Source organism: Podarcis vaucheri (genome assembly GCF_965113315.1).
Source record: "Podarcis vaucheri genome assembly, chromosome: 7".
Lineage (NCBI taxonomy): Eukaryota > Metazoa > Chordata > Lepidosauria > Squamata > Lacertidae > Podarcis > Podarcis vaucheri.
In genome coordinates, this window is record NC_138765.1 from 92,563,978 (window position 1) to 92,586,920 (window position 22,943).

Genomic DNA, 22,943 nt, shown 5'->3' on the forward strand with positions numbered 1-22,943 from the left:
TGACGTTGGGGCTCATGGGACTCGTAGTCCAAAGCGCCTGGGAGGCCCCAGTTTGCTCTGAATCTGCTTAGCTGCCCCGCCGGCGGCCGAGCCGGCTTCCTCCCGGGGCGGGAGCGGCCTGGTCCCCGCCATGAGCAAGAGGAAGGCGCCGCAGGAGAACCCCAACGAGGGCATCACCGACTTCCTGAGCGGTGCGTGGCCGGGCGGCGGCGGGGGGGGGGAGAAGCCTCTCTCGCCTCCCTGCCGGGGGGGGGGCGTCCCATAAGTGGAGGGGGGCCAGGGCGGGGGGCGGGGTCCCGATCCTGCTCTTTCAGTTGTGCATTGAAAGTACTTCAGTTGAACAAAATGAAGTGAAAAGTACATGAAAAGTATCGCCATGTATGCAAAAATTTCATATACGCTTGTCTAGTATATAGGTGTATGTGTTACATATTACCATATTTTTCGCTCCATAAGGTGCACCGGACCATAAGGCACACCTAGTTTTTTTTTGGGGGGGGGGAAGCAAGAAAAAAATTTTTATTCCCCAGCCCCAAAGAGCAGCGGACTTCTCCCAGAGCTTCTGGGGCTGTCAGGGGAAGCCCGGGTCCCCAGCCCCAAAGAGCAAAGAAGCCAAGACAGCAAGCAGGATGGATCCTGCTCGCTGTCTTGGCTTCCTTTTTAGCCGCGGGGCTGGGGCGGGGGAAGCCCAGGTCCCCCCAGCCTCAGGGACCACACGTTCGCTCCATAAGACGCACAGACATTTCCCCTTAGTTTTTAAGACGAAAAGAGTGTTTCTTATGGAGCGAAAAATACGGTATCTAAAATACATATATGGTTATAAGTACTTTAGTGTAGTATAGAAATATTATTATTATTATTTGCAGAATATTGATAGGTATCTTTTCAAAATGAGAGCAGGGGCATCAAGTGATGCCAAGCGCAATCCTTGCTGCACTTTCTACTGCATTTCATAAGAAAAAAATTGGTGTGCTGCAAGCAAATTTTTATTCTGAAAGTTTCAGAACCACTGCTCTTGGCTTTGGAAGGTTGTAGGGCAGGGCTGCTTGCGCCTGGCAAGCCCCACTTCCACTCCTGGCTAAGTAGTTATTAAAGGCAAGTCATCAAGAGAAAGCAGCAGAAAAGGCGGAAGAAATGGCAGAAGTGGTCAAGGACAGAACAGGCTGCAGGGGGGGCCTTCATGTAGGAAGTGGGTGCAAGGTGCTGAATTATTCCACTTATTTTACTATTAGGACTGTTACTATTTATTAAATTTGTACACTGTTCTTAATCTGAAGATCACAGGGTAATTCACAACATAAAGATATAAAATTAGAATACATAATAAAATGAAAACAAGAATAAAAACAAACCATTAACACATGCCCACATGGGGAACAGCTTCACAGCTGCCTTCATTGTGAGACCTGTACCCTGGAGACCAGCTTTCACCAACCTGATGCCCTACAGATGTTTTGGATTGCAACTCCCATCAGCCCTGGCCAGCTGAGCTGATGGGAGTTGTAGCCCAAAACATCTGTAGGGCATCAGGTTGGCAAAGGCTGGTGTAGACCATAAATCCATTCAGTTCATCAGCCTCTTTTTCACAGCAGCTAGTCAAATGCCTCTGGAGTGTCCACAAGCTTTCTCTTGAACTGGATCACATGGGCTCCAGTCCACAGATGTTGATGCCATCGTAAAACCTCTTAAGCCCTTCAAGTGTGGCTGGGCTCCACCCAGGGGTGGGATGCTTGTTGGACTCCCAACTCGCATCAGCCTCAGCCAGCATGGCCGATACTAAAGAGTGATGGAAGTTGCCCAGCAGATCTGCACCATCCTATTGCATTTTAAGAACTGGGAACTGTAGTTTGGCAAGGAAGCTGGGAATTGTAACTCTGTGAGGGGGACCGTACAGTCCCCGATATTCTTTGGGGAAAGTCACGTGCATTGGATGTGCTTTAAATGTGTGGTGTGGCTCTGCAAATGGTCCAGCATGGTCACATGCAACAGGGAAAATTGTGTCTTCACTTTTTATAGTCTTGGTCTGGCCTCAGTGTTTATGCTTGCTTAATTTTCTGCTTTTTATTTGCTATGCCCGTCCCCTATATCTATAGATCTTTCTCTGTTTTCAGTGTAGATGGGCACAATCCAATGCAAACAGAGCACCCTCTTTTCATGCATTTCAGTTGAAGTAGAGTTGAGCAGTCACTTATCTCTGTCATTTAAATGATTGGCACTGAATCATACTGACCTTGACTTGAGTTGGGCCCTATTTTTATTTATTTATTATTTAAAAAGTATATACCACTATATCATATCAAAGTGGTTTACAGTGATATCTGTATATAATAAAAGCATGTAAAAATTTAGAATCTGAGACCATTAACAAGCTACAGTTGTACCTTGGAAATTGAATGGAATCCATTCTGGAAGTCCGTTCGATTTCCAAAATGTTTGAAAACCAAATTGCGGCCTCTGATTGGCTGCAGGAAGCTCCTGCAGCCAATCAGAAGCCGCGGAAGCCCAGTCAGATGTTCAGGTTCCAAAAGAACGTTCACAAATTGGAACAATCACTTCTGGGTTTGCGGCATTCAGGAGCCAGGACATCTGAGTTCCAGGGCGTTCGGGATCCAAGGTACGACTATTATGAAAATATATATTTTCTAAATTGCCTGCATAAGCTTGGCAGCTTAGAAAAGTTTTCAGCAGGCATTCAAAGGTTGACGAATCTCCCAATTTATGTGATTTTGTTCACAATTAACTAGAATATTTTTTTCAGAACTGGCCAACTATGAGAGGAATGTGAACAGGGCCATCCACAAGTACAATGCTTACAGGTAAGATCTCTGCTATCATCTGATCTGCCTTGGCTTGGAAACCCACCGATTCTTTGGCAAAGCAGTTTTACAGAGGGCTTTGAAATAAGGACATTTCATAGCGTGTGGGTTTGGTTTCTTGCAATGGTGGTACTTTGACACCCCATCCCAGATTTTGACTCTGTTTCACAGCAAATCTCCATCAGTGCCCCCCCCCCCCTTCAAAATATGGCTGAGTCTCCAGGAATAAGTGCAAAACGGAGACAGCATCTTAGGAGAACTTGGTCTCACCTCTTGAGATAAAGTAAAGGAACATCTTTACTTTTGCAAAATACAAATCCTGTGCAGAAGTGGAAATATAATGTCCTTTATTTCAGTATTAGGTGTGCTTTTTAAAGTGAGAATTGAGTGGATGGAGTGACAGTGAGTGTTAGGAGTCTGTTGAATGATTGTCTTTGTGTGGGTTGTGGGTTTAGTTTTATGTAGTGTTAATGGTTTTGGTAATTATGTGGGGGTTTTATAACAATGTTATACTGTAATTACAATGTGTTATCTGCATTATGGTATATTTTGATGTTTTGTATATGATTTATTTATCTACATTTTAGGAGATATTTAATTATGTTACTAACAACGTGGAATCAGTAGTAGTAGCAGCAGTAATAGTTGTTGGGTTTGCATGTCTAATTTATATCATATTTTTATACTCAATCCTTTTCGTTGGGATTTGTAAACTGCTTAGAGACTTCTGTTGGAATATGAAGTGGCCTATAAAGAAAAAAAATAATCTGTTTGCCAGCAGACCATGACACCTGGCCCAACAGAAATCTTTACAGGATTGCACTGGAGGGAGATCTGCAAAGTGAGTGGCCTGGATGTATACAGTTACTGTCTGCCACTTCTCTGAGGAGAGAGATCCTATATTTGAACTTCTGTCTTCTGCTTCTTCTCTATAATTGACTGTAATTTCTGGAAGGGTGTTGCTTTTCAGTGGAACGGCAATGGGGATCTCATGCTGTGTGCCAATTTTGGGGGGCCCAAAATATGACTGCAGATTTTTCATTGCTGCATACAGGAAGGCAGCCTCTGTGATATCGAAATATCCAAGCAAGATCAAAAGTGGAGCTGAAGCAAAGAAGCTGGTAAGTCCCTTAAGAACAGGCAGGTACCCATTGCTTTTGTGAATAATTCAGAATCGATAAAATTCATCTTCAGATTCTGTATATGTTTACAAATTTTACCACAAATATATTCAAATTTATGGCTTGTAATCTGCCAAAGTAAAAATAGAAACACAATGAGAAAAAAGAATGGGGATTTGTGCTGTGTCTTAGCTTATTATTTTATTATAACAATTAATATGCAAAATTGGTTGTGGTTTAGGTGTTGATGCTAACTTCCAATTTACTTGGAACATTGTTTAAACATTTGCTTGATTGAAATAAACTGTTGTAAAGGTAAAGGGACTCCTGACCATTAGGTCCAGTCGTGACCGACTCTGGGGTTGCGGCACTCATCTCGCTTTATTGGCCGAGGGAGCCGGCGTACAGATTCCGGGTCATGTGGCCAGCATGACTAAGCTGCTTCTGGCGAACCAGAGCAGCGCACGGAAACACTGTTTACCTTCCCACCGGAGCAGTACCTATTCATCTACTTGCACTTTGACGTGCTTTCGAACTGCTAGGTTGGCAAGAGCAGGGACCAAGCAACAGGACCTTCTGATCAGCAAGCCCAAGGCTCAATGGTTTAAACCACAGTGCCACCCGCATCCCCAGTACATGGGTAAAGGTAAAGGTAAAGGGACCCCTGACCATTAGGTCCAGTCATGGCTGACTCTGGGGTTGCGGCGCTCATCCCACTTTATTGGCTGAGGGAGCCGGCGTACAGCTTCTGGCTCATGTGGCCAGCATGACTAAGCCGCTTCTGGCGAACCAGAGCAGCGTACGGAAACGCTGTTTACCTTCCTGCCAGAGCAGTACCTATTTATCTGCTTGCACTTTGATGTACTTTCGAACTGCTAGGTTGGCAGGAGAAACTGTTGTAGAATTGTCATTTATTGGATTGCTGTATTGTGTTTTGAAGCTTATCGGGAGCAGACCATAGTAGTAATGCTGTTTTGATGTACATTACTGTTCCTGTATTGCTGCTCTTTTGTTGTCAGCTGCTTTGGGCATGTTCATGTGTGAAAGTAGCATGTTTTAAAGGAGCCGTGCAACTTAAAAACAAAACCAATGTTCTTGCGCTGCTTCTGATCATCTCAATGGGGCTAGCACAGAAGAACCTCCTGGTGGATTCTGCCCTTAGATTGGCTTTGCTGACCGGGGGACAATGGGAATGCAAGTCACAAGCAGGTGGAGGACTCGTCCTCCATGTTGTTATGGCAAATGCTTTATTCTTTACAACATTGTTTTATGTGCTTCACTCTCTTGCTCGCTGTTGTAAGTTAAGTTCCTGTGTAGCTCTCCCATTTTTTCATTTTTCTTTTCTTTTTTAAAGGATGGAGTTGGAGCTAAAATTGCAGAAAAGATTGATGAGTTTTTATCTACCGGAAAACTACGAAAGCTGGAAAAGGTAACTAACTGGATTTTTATAACTCTGTTTTGTACAAGTGGTATAATATTTCACTCCGAAAGTACGTATATGCAAAGTACAAGCATGCATATTGAACTTAGTTGTCCTTCTATATTGTTTCTAAATTTCCTACCCACAACATTTATACACTACTTGATTGTAATAAAGCCACAAGAGGTTTACTAAAAGGATCCAAGATGGCGTCGTTAGCGGTAGCTCAATTTTGTGCTCCGCGTTGATATATAGATTTATTAGTACTCTTCAGCTCTTTTAAAGTTTTTTTTTCTTTTTTTCTTCTTCTCCTCTCTTTTAACCGAGCTTAGCAGCTTTAAACTATCACTCTTTTTTATTAACTGCCAAAGGCCTATTTTTATCCGAAGGAGGCTCAGCAAGCCGCCCTATCTTCACGAAGCTGGTAATTAGCAGACGGGGGAGGCCAACTACTCCTTCGGAAGATGCCGAGCTTTTTATCTATAAAAAAAAAAGGGAAGGAATTGAAGCTGCTATAACCCCAAGAAACACAAGGCAAGTTCAACCCGATAATTATTACAAGGGACTTTTGTTTTCTTTTTTCTGCTTCGTTATACTGCCTAGCTACCTTATTGGTTACGTCGTGAGGATGTTGAATGAGGGAGAAAGACCTAGCTGAACTTTAAACGAAACAAGGCACAATATAGAAGCTTAAGACCAGTAATATTTTCTAACATTTCAAATAATTGATACCTCACAAGTCCCGATGTAAATAGCTGGAGAACTAAACAGGTTGGAGAGGTTGGAGAGGTTCAGGAGGCAACTTCCATAAACTTCCATAAATCGGCACCTCTGCTACTGTTTACTCCAGCTTAGAACAAAAGATAAGCCGCCGGTAAGCAAGCACCCCCTACTATACATCCATATATACCCATATACCCACTATGGTCCTCACCAGGAAAAATTACAAGGACCAAGGAATTCTGCCTAATTCACCACAGAGGCCGATGGAACGACGAAGGAGACAAAGTAAAATTACCAGCTACTTTCCCCAAAAAGACTCGAGCAAGAGAACTCTGAATGAGAGTATCCTAGATGTAGCTATGCCTTTGCCACTTACAGTGCTGGATTGGTCAACACAGTTAAAGGACTTGCAAACAAACAACAAGTGGACAAACCATCCAACAAATCTGGCTCAAGAACTTGCCATAGCAGAGAATGCTACAAAGGCTAACACAGCCAACACATCCGATGCCAATCCTCATTTGTCACCGCTGGAACTTGGAGGTAATCTTTCATCCCACTGGGTGAAAGCCAATGACTGTGGAACAGAAATGTGGGGTGATCATCTTCAGGAGCAGATATACCAGATCTCTAAGGATCTCCTTAACGTTAAAAAATTTCTAGCGATAACAAACGGGCTGCTCCTGACCCTAGTGGATAACTTCAAACAACATGTGAGCGCTTCAGACCAGAATACAAATCCCCTAGCCAGCCCGGATCCACCACTCCCCAGTAAACCTCGGAGGAAAAAAGCTGAGCCTAAGAGGAAGAAAAGCAAAAACATGAAAAACCTAAGGCGGCTTAAGACAACTCACCGTACCTGTAAAAAATATTGGCAGAAGCTCTTTAACCTTCTTCCATCCCTTTCTACTAGTGGAAAAAACAAATCCAAGTCGAGTGCCATCAAAGAGACACGTAAAGTAGATACACCCATAAAAGAATCTAAATCAAGTTCTGAAGAATCAACACCGAGCTGGGACAAAGGAACTGATCCATCTGCAGTCATATCGCCCCAGAGTCCCCTCATGGCCAGCACAGAATCAGTAGACAGAGGTGAGCAGGCGACCCAAACTATCGAGGGGAACCACTCCTCTCAAGTTCGACAGATGTTGTGTCCCAAAAGAGAATGGAGTTTAGTCCTAATCCCACAAAAGCTTGTCTTTGCTAATTACCCTAAACCGCCTAGATTTTACGCAGGGTTGGACCGTACAGACCACTTTTTGTCTATTATAAGTGGCATTTTACCGGGGGTAGTAAAAGCAACTGACATAGCCGCTATAGAGTATCTACATCAAGATGATTGCTCGGTACGAGCACTGATTACTTTTTTAGATCATAATCTGGCCAGTTTCATTTTTAGAGCTAAAAACCTATTCAAAAAAGAAAGAATAGTTCTGTTAAGAATATTTGAAAATAGAGCACCTGCAACCCCTCTGATAGGGCCCAAGAGCATAGGAGTGGAAGTTCACAAAAGGGAAAAAACCAACCACCAAAACCATCGAAATAGAAAGCATAAGTTCCAGCAGGATCATCCCCACCAAACAGCACCAAATGAAAAAAAGGAAGCCTCACACCCAACTGGCATCGAGCCTCCCACGTGGGACAGTGAGGACTCCGTTTGGGAGGAAGAACTCTCGCTGATAAAGCGATTCTGGTCACTGCATTCTCCAGCTCAAACTGAGATCCTGAAAAGATTTGATTTACTTCGAAGCAGACTAGAAAAAAAGGATGATCAAGGTGAGACAATGAAGGACCCTTATGTGCAGCCTATATCTCCCAAATGTCTGGTGGATAAGAAGACAGTGGGAGGCACCTTTAAATGTGTGGACGTGGAATTACAATCAGAGCCCCCTGTGATGTACAATAAAGTAAGACCAAAGCAAGGTGTGAAACCTCAAAGCTCCTGGCACAGCTATCTTAAATTGTCTCCGAATGAATTAGCTTCCCCCCCAACTCCAAAATCTAGCCCCAAATCACCAAGAAAAGAGGATCACTACACTCTCTCCAAGCAGCCAGCCTCGAAAAGAACCAACGGGTGTGTTTTTTTAGACACCAAAGAATTGCTGGACATGGTGGTGACATAGATCCAGCCCCCCGAAGGGCCCGGGGCCTAAAAGTGCTGTCCTGGAATATCGCGGGCTGGCACGCCAAGAAAAATAATCAACAATTTTTGTGTTACCTTAAGCAATTTGACATCATCTTCTTTCAGGAGACATGGCAGAATGACCCTATATTTCTTAATGGGTATAACTGCCACTACCTGCCTGCCTCTCCATCTCAAAGGGGCGGCAGATTTAGGGGTGGCCTAGCTTGCTTCATTTCCACGGAGCTAGCGCACTCCCTAACAGCCCTACCCAGCTGCAACTCTTTAGCAACAGCCGCCCTACTTAGCTTCAAGAGAACTATTCTCTTGCTGGTCAATGTCTATATCCCCCCAGGCCAAAAAAAACCCGTTGTTAAGGCTACATGGGCTGAGCTAGAGGCGTTTTTAGAGCCACTCGAATCTACTTACCCGTCTGCCCTGACCATTGTGTGTGGAGATTTCAACGCTCGTATAGGAACAGATGACAACAGTCTACACACTCATTTCAACCAATTTTTGGACACTGAAGAACAGACGGATATTGGCGCGACACGTCTGTCCAAAGATAGTAGAAGTAATTTCCCAGGTCTCTGCTTAGCGCAGGCTGCTAGACGGAGGGAACTGCTGATATTAAACGGCAATATAGAGGGGGACCGCCCCGGGGAATATACCCATTTCTCCAAGGCTGGGGGAAGTGTTATAGACTATATCTTAATCTCAAGATTTGCTCACAGCTTTATAAGGAAGTTTCAAGTGGGCCATAATACTCTGAGTGATCACCTACCTCTAATTTTAGAGCTTGCAGGCGGGCCTTTTGACTATTCTATTGCCGAGCCACAATATATACCTTCTGTAAATTTGGATATACCAGCCCCCAAAAGACTCAAATGGTCCCCAATATTGAATGAAAACCTAACCCTCCTTCTTCAGTCAGTGGAGTTAAAGCTTATTCGCTCCGCTATTGTATCAGGAAATTCAGCAGCTGCGATTATGGAACGCTTTAAATTACTCCTGGAAAGATTGAAACCCCATTTAACAACAGTGATACATAGCTCCGCTACAAAGAGGGCAAAGGACGGAGCTAGCTGGTTTGACCTGGAGTGCAGGCAAACAAGGAGACAAATGAGAACAGCCTACCGGAGATACAGGAAATCAGGGACTGCTCTCCTACTTAATGCTTATATTTATCTGAGACGGTCGTATAAACAATTATTAAGGAGAAAGAAACTGGAAGCTGAAAGAGCCGCATGGCACAGGTTGGTTAAGGCATCGCACGAGAAAGATACTACTTGCTTTTGGCGAACCATATCTGGTCTACTGGACCAGGAGCGCACTAATTCCATCTGTACAGTGGAACCAATGGAGTGGTTGCGCCATTTTCAATCTTTGTTCTATGACCAGGAAGCCCAACATTACAAACTATGCATTCAACTGGAGGACCTACCTCATTGGCCAGCAGTAACTCCGAAGGAAGTTGAGAACTTAATCGTACAATTAAAGAACAACAAGGCCCCAGGGAATGATTACATCCCTGCCGAACTTCTGAAGTCCAACATTAGCTGGTGGGCCCCCCTGCTGGCGTCTTTATTTTCTTGGATCGACTCAACGGGTTTACTCCCAGATGGTTGGACTGAGGCAATAATTATCCCAATCTACAAAAAAGGTCCCATGACAGATCCGGCGAGTTATAGACCAATCAGCCTTCTGCCTATACTCAGCAAACTATATGCCAAACATCTTTATACCAAGCTAACTAGCTGGCTGGAAACTGAAGCTATTCTAGCGGAAGAGCAAGCGGGTTTCAGGCAAGGCAGATCCACCATAGACCATTGCTTCACCCTAGCCTATTTAATTGACAAATATGCCAAAAAATCCCGTGGGGTGTTATATGCAGCCTTTATTGATCTAAAGGCTGCTTTCGATTCAATTCCACGTGTAAGACTCTGGGACAAATTGAGCACCTCTAGCATAGACAAAAGACTATTATTTCTGATCAGCTGTTTATACAAAGACACGGTGCTGCATGTAAGAACTTCGTTAAATGGCCATCTTATAGGACCAGTTCCTGTCAGTAAGGGGGTCAAGCAAGGCTGTATCCTGGCTCCAGTTCTATTCAACATCTACATCAATGATATGGTTAACTGTTTGTCATCTCCGGACTTCCACGCCCCCAAACTGGCTGACAAAGCAATATCAGTGCTTTTGTACGCTGACGATGCGATACTCCTATCCCGAACAAGAATAGGTTTAAATAGGCTCATAGATGAATTCTCAGCATACTGTAGAAGAGAGCAACTTGCAATAAACTATCAGAAAACCAAAATCATGGTTTTTGCAAGGAAACACAGACAGTACAGCTGGAGGATGGATAACCAGACAATTGAACAAGTCAAAGCCTTCAAATATCTGGGTATCGTTTTCCAGTCGACCGGGTCCTGGGATGTCCACCAAAAATGTGCCAAAGAAAAAGCTGCTCAAAGCACCAAGATGCTGTCCCGCTTCTTCTATACGAAGGGGGGCAGATACATCCCAGCAGCCCTTGAAGTTTATCAAGCAAAACCTCTGGCGCAGTTATTGTACGGGGCGCAAATCTGGACGGGGACCCATTGCTCCAGTCTTGAAACTGTCCAGTCCAAATTTCTAAGGCAAATACTCGGTGTCCCCCCCTGTGTTCCAAACGCAGCATTGCGACTCGAGGCCTGCCTTCCATCTGTGGAAACTCGGACCTGGCAGAGAACATTTAATTATTGGCTTCGTCTTAATCTGAATCCTCCTGGTCTACTGCCGTTAGTAATGCAAGACCCTCACGAAAGCAAGTGGTTTAAAACTGTGCATAAAAAACTCCTTACATGCGGTCTGCACTCACAGTCCCTACTATCAATGGGCCTCATCAAAGCAAAGAGTCTAATAGGCCAGCGCCTGAAAGACATCGAACGACAAAACAACCTGACTATCTTAAAGAAACTGTGCCCATGGTATACCTACTTTCCCCCTTCTCATTTTGACTCTCCAGCCTCATATTTGTCTAAACTAACCATCCCAAAATACAGACGTGCCTTTACATTGGCTAGATGGGATGTTCTTCCCTCTGCTGTACTCGAAGGTCGTTACCAAAAGACCCCATTTGAAAAACGACTCTGCCCATGTGGAGATGGTAACACGGAAACAGTGTCCCACGTCCTTTTTTCTTGCCCTCTTTACAAAGACCTAAGGAATGAGATTATTACTCCACTCATTCTCTCCAACCCCGGCCGTTCAACAGACATTACACTGCATTTTCTATTATCTGATACGAACAGTCAGATAACAGAGAAGGTCGCGAGGTACATCGAGAGAGCTGTGAAATTGAGGGCCACCATCTGAGTGACAGACCTGTTCACCCGACGGACCTCCTTTTGTCTGTTCTTTTCTTCCTTTTATCCCTATTCTCATTTTTAACTTTTGTACAGCTGTGGCCTGTTGGCTTTGCTAATAAAGTTTTGATTTGATTTGAGGTTTACTAAAAGAGCGTGGAGTGTCATTTTGGTTTTTTTAATGGGGTGAATAGTTTGCCTAATACTTGCGTACACCACCTTGAAATCTCTTGAAGTAAGGCAGTTAAGAAACATTTATTTAATGAATAAAAATAAACCATGCCAGCATATGAAGCTGCCTTGCATACCAGGTGAGGCTGGCTGGCAGACACTCCCTGCCCTACCTGAAGATACCCAGGACAGAAGCTGATTCATTCTGCGCACAGAGCATCTGCTCCACTACTGAAACTGCTTGGTCAGATCTGTCCCCATTCTGCACCTTAAAGAGTCCCAAACTCTGTCAAGAACAGCTACCTCTCCTGGTCTGCCCCGCAGAGGACCTCAAGGTCCACAAATGACAACACTTTGGGAGGTCCCAAATCACATGGTGGTTAGCTTGGTCTCAACTAGGGCCAGGGCCTTTTCAGTACTGGCCCCGACTTGGTGGAATGCTCTGTCACAAGAGAGCAGGGCCCTGCAGGACTTGACATTTTCCGCAGGGCCTGCAAGACAGAGCTGTTCCGCCTGGCCTTTGGTTTGGACTCAGTATGACCCTTATGTCTCCCTCCCCTTACGGTTTTGGGCTCCTTTTAAAATGAGGTTGCATTTTAAATTGGTTTTTCTTCTTCTTTCTATTATGTTTTTATTGTAATCTTACTGGTGTTAGCCGCCCTGACCTCAGCTCTGGCCAGGGAGGGCAGGGTATAAATAAATTATTATTATTATTATTATTATTATTATTATTATTATTATTATTATTATTATCATCTCATGTGAAGCTGAATGCTGAAAGATTCAGGACAGATCAAAGAAAGTCCTTCTTCACGCATCACATAGTTACACTGTGGAACTTGTTCCTACAGGGGGCAGCGATGGCCACCAACTTGGATGGCTTTAAAAGAGGATTACACATATTCATGGAGGAGAAGGCTATCCATGGCTACTAGCTACAGTAGCTAAGCTCCGCCACCACAGTTGGAGGCAGCAATGTTTCTGAATACCAGTTGCTGTAAACCACAGGATGGAAGAGGGCTGCTCTTGTGCTGGAATCCTGCTTGCAGGTTACCACGGGCATTTGGTTGGCCACTGTGAAAACAGGTCATTGGTCTGATCCAGCAGGCTCTTTGTGAAAGCTGACTCTGCACAGTTCATGGGGAAATCTTCCCCTGCTGCTTCTGTCTCCGCTGCCGCCTGTGCTCCCACATCCCACCACGTAGCAGGGAGGAGACAAAGGCAGGCATTGCTTTGGCTGAGTGAACCAAGCAATGTCTCACTCAGGCTTCACAGAAACCGTTTCCCTGCCATAATCTGACTATCTGTTTCATTTGTGCAGTTGGAAACAGCCTGTTCTTTTTCTCCTTCTAGATTCGACAGGATGATACGAGCTCTTCTATCAATTTCCTGACCAGAGTCAGCGGTATAGGGTAAATGTGTGTGCGTTTTTAAAACCAAGGGTAGAAATGAGCTTTGAAACCGGGTCTCCTGAATGCATTTGATCTCAAATTTGAGGAGATTGAAATTCACATTCTGCTGCTGCTATTGACAGTGTCCCAGTTTCATAATCCAGCTCCCCCCAGTTTGGTGCCCCCCAGATATTTTTGGATTCTCCACTCCCACCAGCTGTTATTTCCTCCCCGTTGGAAGGCTCTGACATTCTTTTCCTCTGCTGTCCAAGATTCTGCTGTTTTGTCATTTTAATTCTAAAACTCTTCCACTGTTTGCCCTGGGTCAGCAATCTGTCCCATGGCAGACACATCCTCATGGAGTGAAATTTTGCATGAGATGTTATGCTGGAGATTCTCTTCAAACTGGTGATGAGCAGCTTTGTTGCTTTGTAGGCCTGCAGCTGCCAGGAAGTTTGTGGACGAAGGAATTAAAACTCTGGAAGGTGAGTCCGCTGTGGCTGTCTCTCTGGTTTGAGGGAACATGCTGCTTATCTGCTTAGGCCAACATGCCTCCATCTTTGGAAATGCCTAGACAGGGCTAGGGGGACTCTTCAACTATAGCTCTGCGGCCCTATCCATCTCCCCCCTCATCCAGTACTCCCTCCCAATACCATCACCCTCTCCAATAGACCAGCCCAGGGATCACGATCAGTGGAGGAGACCCTCCTTTCTGTTCTACCACCCTCAGGAGCATCTGGCACCATCACTTGACAGCTTCTATCAGTTGCTGAAGATGCCCCTCTTTATCCCTATCTGTTGAAAACTGAAGGATTTCTTTTGTGTCCTTTGGTGTTTGGTATGCGAATTACTGTTTTGGGGTGATGGGTGGGGTGTTGCTGGGTTTTTCTATGTTCTAACCTGCCATTTCATATCTGGCCTGAGGAAACTGAAGTGAGTTTCCTCCTCCCATTCCACTGGGTGCCCCCTCCCTTTTTTATTAAATAATATTTATTAAAGTTTCACAAACAATAAAAGGTTTCAAAATTTAAACATAAAAAGAACTTCAGGCATATAAACATACAAAACCAAAACATATAAAAAATACACAATAAGAAACAATTAGCAAGAGAAAAGAAAAAAAAAGAAAAAAGGAAAGGAAGAAAAGAACACCAAAAAGCGAAACAGAAAATATGTTAATATTTTCATCTCTTATACTTTGTTCACTAGTTTCTTGACCTCCTCCCACCTCCCACTTTGTATTCCAATTCAAATATTAAATTCAGCAAATCCATACCCTCTAGCATTTGTCCTTTATCAATCCCCATTTACATTTTCTTAAAAATCTTTTTACCAGTACCACTTCTTTTCAATCAGACATCATTTTAACATTCCTTAATTTTACAGTGCTTCTGCAAGTAGTCTTTAAATTTCTTCCAATCTTCCTCCACCGACTCTTCTCCCTGGTCACGAATTCTGCCAGGCATTTCTGCCAATTCCATGTAGTCCATCACTTTCATCTGCCCTTCTTCCAGTGTGGGTAGCTCACTGGGTGCCCCCTCCCTGCCCCCACCAATGGCTTCCTCATGCTTAGGATGGTCTTTGCCATCTGAAGTACAACCAGAAGCTGCTCAGACAAAGGTCCTTCTCTTTTGCCTTCCAGAAATGCATAAAACTTTACTGTTCAGGACCGCTTTGGGCTGACAAGTTGGATTTTTTGCCCCTGGGTAAATTGATTTAGATCAACTGGATGGTTTTTCTTTGTTTCTATAACTGATGATTGGTTTATTTTATTTACTTAATTTTGGAGAATATTCTTTCTAAAGCTAATGCAAGTAACTATTTGTATTTCAGGGGCTATTACATTTTGAGGGAGAAACCAAATTGGTTCTGCAGTAATCAGGCTTGTGACCTACTTCTCCCTTTTGTCTGTCTCCTTGGGATCACAATCCAGAGATCCCAGATTGTTGATATATCCAGTGCCAAGGAAGTTGTGCCAAACATTTCCTCCTCTCTTGAGGGCTGCTTCTAGACTGCACAGGCCTGCATGAGGAGATGCCTCCGTGTGCCCTTTGCGTCATAAGAGTACTTTTTCATAGCCAACTTTAAGGAATAAAACAACAACACAGTACAATATGAATAGCAAGAGCAACACAACAAATCCACTTTTGAAAAAGATTGGACTTCTGTAGTCAGAAAAGTGATGGGAAAATACAGTAATTTGTTCAGGAGAGCAGCCATTTGACTATGATGGGATATAGCCTCTGTGCAAGTTTTCTGAGAGCAAATCAGGACAGTCACTTGGTAAATGCTTCATCTGGAAGAGATAGTCATTTAATAAAATGCTTAACTGATTTCATTACTCTGCTCCTTCTAGATCTAAGAAAAAATGAGCACAAACTGAACCATCATCAGCGAATTGGATTGAAGTAAGACATGCATATTTTCTTCCTCTAAAGGTTCAGTTATGGACATTTATAGTTATTTGATGGCACACTTGCATAGAGCTTTTTTAATATAAAACATTCAGAAGCAACACCATGGCAGATTTTTCATTTGTTGCCAAATGTTAATCTCTATGCAAGTTTTAGCTACCTTTGTTCAGCAGTTTGTGGTGTTGGTCAGGGTCTGACTTGCCCTCCATGGTTTCTTGATTGAAATTCTGTGATACTGAATTACTTGCAAAATGGGCCATAATAATAATAATAATAATAATAATAATAATAATAATAATAATTTATTTGTACCCCGCCCATCTGTCTGGGTTTCCCCAGCCACTCTGGGCGGCTTCCATAGAAACCAAAAATACAGTAAAATATCACAGATTAAAAACTTCCCTGAATAGGGCTGCCTTAAGATGTCTTCTAAATGTCAGGTAGTTGTTTATCGCTTTGACATCTGCTGGAAGGGCGTTCCACAGGGCGGGCTCCACTACCGAGAAGGCCCTCTGCCTGGTTCCCTGTAGCTTTGCTTCTCGCAATGAGGGAACCGCCAGAAGGCCCTCAGTGCTGGACCTCAGTGTCCGGGCAGAACGATGGGGGTGGAGATGCTCCTTCAGGTATACTGGGCCGAGGCCGTTTAGGGCTTTAAAGGTCAACACCAGCACTTTGAATTGTGCTCGGAAACGTACTGGGAGCCATTAGTAGTGAAACATTCATTGTATGGGCAGTAGTGCTGCTGACCAGTTCAAAGATGTGTTTATTTTATTTGTTTTGTGGGAAGTGAATCATAAATTAAATGAAATATCCCAAAGTGATTAATAATAAAAAAGCAACAATAGAAACACATAAAAACAATTTCAAAATTCAATGGAGATACAGACAGAGATAAAAACCTCCCCATAAAAGGCTTGTTGAAAAAGGAAGGTTTATAACAAAGTCATGTTGAGAAGCAGCATTCATGTATCACTGATATTTTTTGCTGCGGCATATTGCTTGGCCTGTGTCAGAAGTGTTCTGTTTTAAACAATAGCTTTAGCATATTATATCTATCAGATGATAGAAGGTTTTGTTCAATACTTATTCTAAAGCTGACACAATATTGGTATTAGTTCTTTGCTGCATGAAGAGTCTAAGCACAACAATCTCAGAGAACAATGCATTACCAGTAGGAACCATACAAAAATCCATATAACACACCCTGTAAAACTGCAGTAAAAAAACTTGGGCAGCAAAGCAGAACATATGCGAATTAGTACTTGAATTAATCCTGAATTTGCACTGTGTAACTGGGAGGGATTTATAAGAGTCAGTGGATTTAAATTTCAAAAGAACTTGAAAATTGGTGCGCCCAGGAACACAGTCACTGCTGCTTCCTTATCCTCATTTATTTTGCATGTGCAGGTACTTTGAAGACTTTGAGAAAAGAATTCCTCGGAAAGAGATGTTAGAGATGCAGGTGAGCAAAAGCACCATCTTCCTCACTGAGGGGAAAGGCAAGGAGGGGTCTGTGGAAGAAAGATCAAATCACTTGATCTCTTTTTGTCCAAAACAGGAAATCGTTTTGAGCGAGGTAAAGAAAGTGGACCCCACGTATATTGCTACAGTGTGTGGCAGTTTCCGTCGAGGTGAGTCTCTGTTAGTTGTTGTGGGAAATTGTGTCCTCTCTGGCACAATTCTGAGGTTTCTGTAATGCCTGACTGGGGCAAGAACATGTTCTGACTGGGGCAAGAACACTGGGGCAAGAACATGTTCTTGCCCCTTGTTCTGTATACAGTGGTGCCTCGCAAGACAAAATTAATCCGTTCCGCGAGTCTCTTCGTCTTGCGGTTTTTTCGTCTTGTGAAGCACGGCTATTAGCGGCTTTAAGAAAAAGAAAACAAACTCGCAAGAACTCGCAAGACGTTTCATCTTGCGAAGCAAGCCCATAGGGAAATTCGTCTTGCGGAACGACTCAAAAAACGGAAAACTCTTTCGTCTAGCAAGTTTTTCATCTTGCGAGGCATTCGTCTTGCGGGGCACCACTGTATTTGTCTTTAAAAACTTTGTTGATTTTATTTGTGTTTTCTTGGTGACTTCTACACTGCTTAGTATTTATTAGTCTGGAAAAAAAATGTAACATGCTTGAGATCCCAACATTAGTTATGTCACTTAACTGAGGCAGAAGTGGGACTTGTAAAACTTGCAGATCTAATAAAAAAAAAATAAGGTCCTAGTAACACCTTATAGACCAACTAAGTTTGTTCTGGTATCAGCTTTTGTGTGCATGCACACTTCTTCAAATGCACACGAAAGCTTATACCAGAACAAACTTGGTTGGTCTATAAGGTGCTACTAGACAATTTTTTACTTTTTATTTTTATTTCGACTGCATCAGACCAACACAGCTACCTACCTCAATTGCAGATCTAACTAAACCTTGCAGACCACAGCAGAGCTGAAGGGTAGAAGTGAGGAAATAAAAACAAAGTTTCTAGGTTTGGCTGGAAAGCAAGATTCTTATTCTCTTATACTCTGGTTTTGACAGGTGCAGAATCAAGTGGGGATATGGATATTCTTTTGACCCATCCAAACTTCACTTCAGAATCCTCCAAACAGGTGCTTTCTGCAGTCTATTACATTAAAAAAACACCACTCAGAACATATATTTATGAGTTTGGATTACAGACTTCATAAAAATGCAGCAAATACTGGTGTGCAAACATAATACTTCATGACTTGCATCTGCACAGGCAGGACAGCCCCAGCCTGAGAATGGTGAGGCATGACAGATCCTAAGTCTGCCCTGCAATAATATTTCTTCCCAATCCCGAATACAAGGGGTAACCAACAGATGTGCCATCCAGATTTTGTTGGACTCCAACCCCCAAGCACAGTCGGTGGTCATGGGTGATGGGAGTTGTTCACAACAGTGGAGGGCACCATGTTGGTGACTGCTGCCTAACACAGTCATAAGGCAACCAGAATCCCCAGTTTTAGCAAGAACAATTTTCTTCTGTGCCTCAACTCTTGCCCTGTACAGAGAGGAAAGCAAGCTGCTGCAGCTGCCTCCAAGAACAAGTAGAGTCACCGGAGCAGGCAACAGACAGATCTGCTCCATTGTGGACACCTTCCACTGGGAAGATCTGCTACATAAAAGTCTATGAAACAAGTTTCTCATTTTGTGCTGAAGAACTTTCTAGTGGTTGTGATTCAGAGGAGGCTGTCCTTAGTCTTTCCACCTCAGGCAGTAAAATGACTTTGCCTTGTCCCTGTTCTCTATTTAGTTATTTGAAAATATTTTTAGACCGCTTAGCACCTATCAGTCTTAAAGGGAAAAAAGGCATAGCCTGCCAGCAGTCAAGATAAAACAGCATAAAATGCATTTCAGACTTCACAGTGACCAGTGAGATGCAACATAGTGCATAACTAACAACTGATCTAGGAAGGTTTGAGTGAAAAGTTGTAGTAAGCGCCAGAAACAAGATGGCACTAGGCCTTATTTCAAGGCAAAAGAGCGTTCAACAGGGCAGAGGCTCTAAGTTGTTGCTGATGTTCCCAAGAGAATAGCCTCCCAGCAGCCCTCAAATATTCTGTGCAGGAGGAGAAACAGTTTCTAGACTCCTTCTGATGGCAAGTTTGTGAGGCATCTGAATAAACATTACAAGTGTGTTTTGTTATCTACTCAATGATGACAAATATTATTCCTTCTGAAGCCAAAGCTTTTGCATCAAGTGGTCGAGCAACTGGAAAACATCCACTTCATTACAGATACGCTTTCGAAGGGAGACACCAAGTTCATGGTGAGTGTTTTTATTCCACATGTCTTGAAAGATGCTCAAACCTGCAGGAGGAGAAGACAGAGAACCCCAAGTAATTGAGTTCTCGCCTCCTTTCTTTAGTCCTTGACAATTGGAATGCCAATTTATGAGCCACGAGAAATTAAGAGAGCCCAGACTTGCCTCTTCTTTGAAATGCTAGCAAGTTTTAAAATTCCATGTCGGTATTGAAGTCAAGGAAACCCCCTTTCATGTTTGACCTCGGGCGGAAGTGCATTTCCTTAAAACGTTCCTATGAAATTCAGCTGTGTGGAGTTGTAGGGAAAGACTTTTTGGCTGCAGAAAATCTCAGGTTTTTTGTTTCAGCAACAGATTCTTTGTCAGCATTTCCTTAAAACGTTCCTATGAAATTCAGCTGTGTGGAGTTGTAGGGAAAGACTTTTTGGCTGCAGAAAATCTCAGGTTTTTTGTTTCAGCAACAGATTCTTTGTCAGGATGCAGATACTTAATCCCCCTTTGATGTGGGTTTTGCCACAAAGAACAAGGTGAAAGCATCATTTATTTGGAGAGAGACCATCAAGTGTTCTCCTGCTCCGGATGTGTGCTATCAAGTTTCACATCCAGTTTAGGTGTGTCTCCGCAGGCCTCAGATATCTTGTTCTCAACGTCTTAATTGTGAGTGGCGCTAAAATGGCTGCATTTAGACTGAGCCCTCTGTCCTAAATCTTGACCAAGAAAATGCATGTTCTGTGATGGGTGTGGAAACGTGCCCCCCCTTTTTTAAACTTATCTTTGCAAACTCTTGTTTCAACTGACATGCTGTTCCATACCTATTACTTTTATGGGTACATGTGTGGGAGAAACCTAGCTGGCCCTCCAGGGCACAAAAATCGCAATCCTGCGGTTGCTGCCTGTACCTGTCCAAATGGATCTCTGGAACAAGCGGCCCTGCAGCCTGCTTTTGTAAGCAGTTTCTCCCAACCACCCCAGAGATCCTCAGTGCTCCTGTCCAGATCCCAGCATTCGTGAACAGTTTCAGAAAATCACCATTTGGTTCTTTTGAAGCCAAAGAATTGCTGAACTGAAGAGTGTAGGTTTACCTGCAAAATAAAACTACAATCCCAGCCATATTGGAAGGGATTTGTTTGGTAGGAAATTCTGCTCTGGAGAAAGCTGCTCCACAAGCTGTTTAGCGTTTACACTGAGTCTCTGTCATATGACACCAGGTATGGGGTACACTGGGGGCAGCATGCTTGATCAAAGGTGTCGGGCTCTAAGGGTACCTAATAATTTTTGGTGTTTTCCTTGCTATGTATGTATGTATGTATGTATGTACGTTTTCTTTCTTTAACTTATAGGGAGTGTGTCAGCTCCCAAGCAAAGATGAGGAAACTGCTTACCCTTACAGGAGGATTGATATCAGGTAAATCTCAAGGAGAACAGGGGGCTGGTAACTGCACTGGTATGCTAGATGGAATAAATAGTAATACAGAGAGAGAGAGAGAGAGTGTCATGCCTTGGAAGTCAAACGGAATCCGTTCCTGAAGTCTGTTTGACTTCCAAAACGTTCAGAAACCAAAGTGGGGCTTTGATTGGCTGCAGGAAGCTCTTGCACATGACAGAGAGCCATTCATTGCCAGTGAATGTTGGAAGATTCAGAACAAATAAGAGAGTTGTTCACACAGCACATAAACTATGGAACTGGCTACCACAAGAGGCAGTGATGGCCACCAATCTAGATAGCTTGAAAAGAGAATTGGACAAGTTCATGAAGAACAAGTCTATCAACAGCTACTAGCCAGGATGGCTGTGACCTTCCTCCCCTGGGAATCTCAAGTGAGGGGAGTCTCTTGTGCTCAGGTCCTGCTTGCAGGCTTCCCATTGGGGCATTTGGGTGGCCACTGTGAGAACGGGATGGGCACCCTTTGATATGACCCAGCAGGCTCTCTTAGGTTCTTACTGTGCTTCCCCTCTTGGTTCTGCTCTGCAGGTTGATTCCCAGGGATCAGTATTACTGTGGAGTTCTTTACTTCACTGGAAGCGACATATTCAATAAGAACATGAGAACCCATGCTCTGGAAATGGGCTTCACCCTCAATGAATACACAATCCGGCCCTTGGGGATCACCGGTGAGTGCTCATATCTGCTCTTTTAGGGGATGGATTTGAGGCTCCCTGTGTTTCTTTGTCTCGACTGCAACCGTGCCATAAATCTTGGCTTCTGGTTCCGTTGTCTGTTTCCTGGAAATAAACATCTAGCTCTCGTGGCTGCAAAGAGATAGTGAAGAAAAATGGTGGGTAGGGACAAGGGAATGTTTCTAGTGTCCAGAAGAAGGGGCTTGTTCACTTCCCTGGACTGCTGGTCCTTCTAGGTGAAGATTGTTAGCAGCCGGGTTTCCAAACTGGTCTGTGGCTCACCAGTGGCCCACCAGCTTTATCCTGGTGGTCTGAAGGTGTCTGTGGTTTTGTGATTGAAGGCAGGAGGTGGCACATTCGTTGCATTAAATATCCAAAATGATTTTTAATTGTGTTTCTGTTGCTTCTTTTCTTACATACTGCGTATGATTATTTTACAATTTGAATTCTATGGAATACAATATATAAGAAATAAAAGAATCCATAAAGTAACAGGTAAAAATGATACAGCATCTAGCACGGCCCCCTCCAGTTGCTGCAACAGGCAGAAAAATCCCCAAGTGGGGCAGCAAGATAAGAACAACTTTCAGGTGGTCCATTGGTGGGAGTGGAGTTGGGGAACCACTGGTCTACGCCAGCCTTGCCAACGTGTGTGCCCTCTAATGCGTGTTGGGCAACAATACCCATCATACCATTGGCCATGCTGTCTGGGGCTGCTGGGAATTGTAGTCCAAAAATCTAGCAGGCAGCGGCTTGGGGAAGGCTGGCCTGGACTGAGTGGCAGTAGCTTTCCAGGTTTTCATGCCTAAGCCTTTCCCAGTTCTGCCTGCGGATGCGGCCAGGGATTTTTCATCTGGAACGCTGCATCCAAAGCCCATGCTCTCCCTCCGAGCTGTGATCCTTCCCTTTGTTGTTTGTATCCTGTCTCCCCCTCCATGACACCCACCCACACCCTGGTCCTCACTTTTTGCATTCGGGAGTGTTACCCTCTAACAGAGCTGGTTCCACGACCTGCTGATCTGTTGCTGATTCTGCTTTTGCTAAATAGCATTTGTGTCCACAAGAAATGCAATTCGTTTTCTATACTGTTCACATAATACTGATTTTATAACTCTGGAGGGTGTGGAGTGGAGTGCTTTGCCATAAACCTGCCTTCCTACCAGTGGACTTAACTCCCCCATCCCCATTTGCACTGTGTGTGTTTTCAGGAGTTGCTGGGGAGCCCCTCCTTGTCAACAGTGAGAAGGACATCTTTGACTACATCCAGTGGAAGTATCGCGAGCCAAAGGAGCGGAGTGAATAGCTGCTCTCCCAATCCCAGGCACTTTGAGAAGCTAATTTCTTAGGTTGAGGTGGTGGCAATCTAGCCTGAGACTGTAATTTATTGCTTAATCCTGTTGGGGAAGTGAGTGTGTGGTTCGTTTTTAAATGTCTTTGGAACTTTACAGTAGTGTGTGCTGAATTAAAACGCTAGCTGGTGTATATTGGCTGTGACTTACCTTCTTTCTGCAAAGC

The 22,943-nt window shown here is 43.7% G+C and overlaps 1 protein-coding gene and 1 long non-coding RNA gene across 2 annotated transcripts; both read left to right on the forward strand.

The window, feature by feature from the left end:
- Positions 1–22,910, forward strand: POLB (DNA polymerase beta). Its single transcript, XM_082230451.1, has 14 exons — positions 1–191; positions 2,759–2,816; positions 3,871–3,937; positions 5,292–5,366; positions 13,080–13,138; positions 13,553–13,602; positions 15,474–15,525; positions 16,939–16,993; positions 17,090–17,162; positions 18,062–18,132; positions 19,230–19,316; positions 20,651–20,715; positions 21,283–21,422; positions 22,637–22,910. Exons 1-14 carry the CDS (start codon positions 131–133, stop codon positions 22,729–22,731), a joined length of 1,008 nt encoding a protein of 335 aa, XP_082086577.1. The 5' UTR covers positions 1–130; the 3' UTR covers positions 22,732–22,910.
- On the forward strand, positions 19,323–20,405 carry LOC309536593. The gene is made up of 2 exons (XR_014221657.1): positions 19,323–19,644; positions 19,755–20,405. It is a non-coding gene; the product is annotated as an uncharacterized lncRNA (long non-coding RNA).
- Positions 22,911–22,943: the final 33 nt, after the last annotated feature.

Bases quoted from the DNA above. Each gene is read 5' to 3' on its own strand.
- POLB (XM_082230451.1), top strand. From the start codon at position 131: ATGAGCAAGAGGAAGGCGCCGCAGGAGAACCCCAACGAGGGCATCACC. The intron at 192-2,758 runs GTGCGTGGCCGG...TATTTTTTTCAG, and splicing joins CATCACCGACTTCCTGAGCG to AACTGGCCAACTATGAGAGG. The intron at 15,526-16,938 runs GTAAGACATGCA...TTGCATGTGCAG, and splicing joins CATCAGCGAATTGGATTGAA to GTACTTTGAAGACTTTGAGA.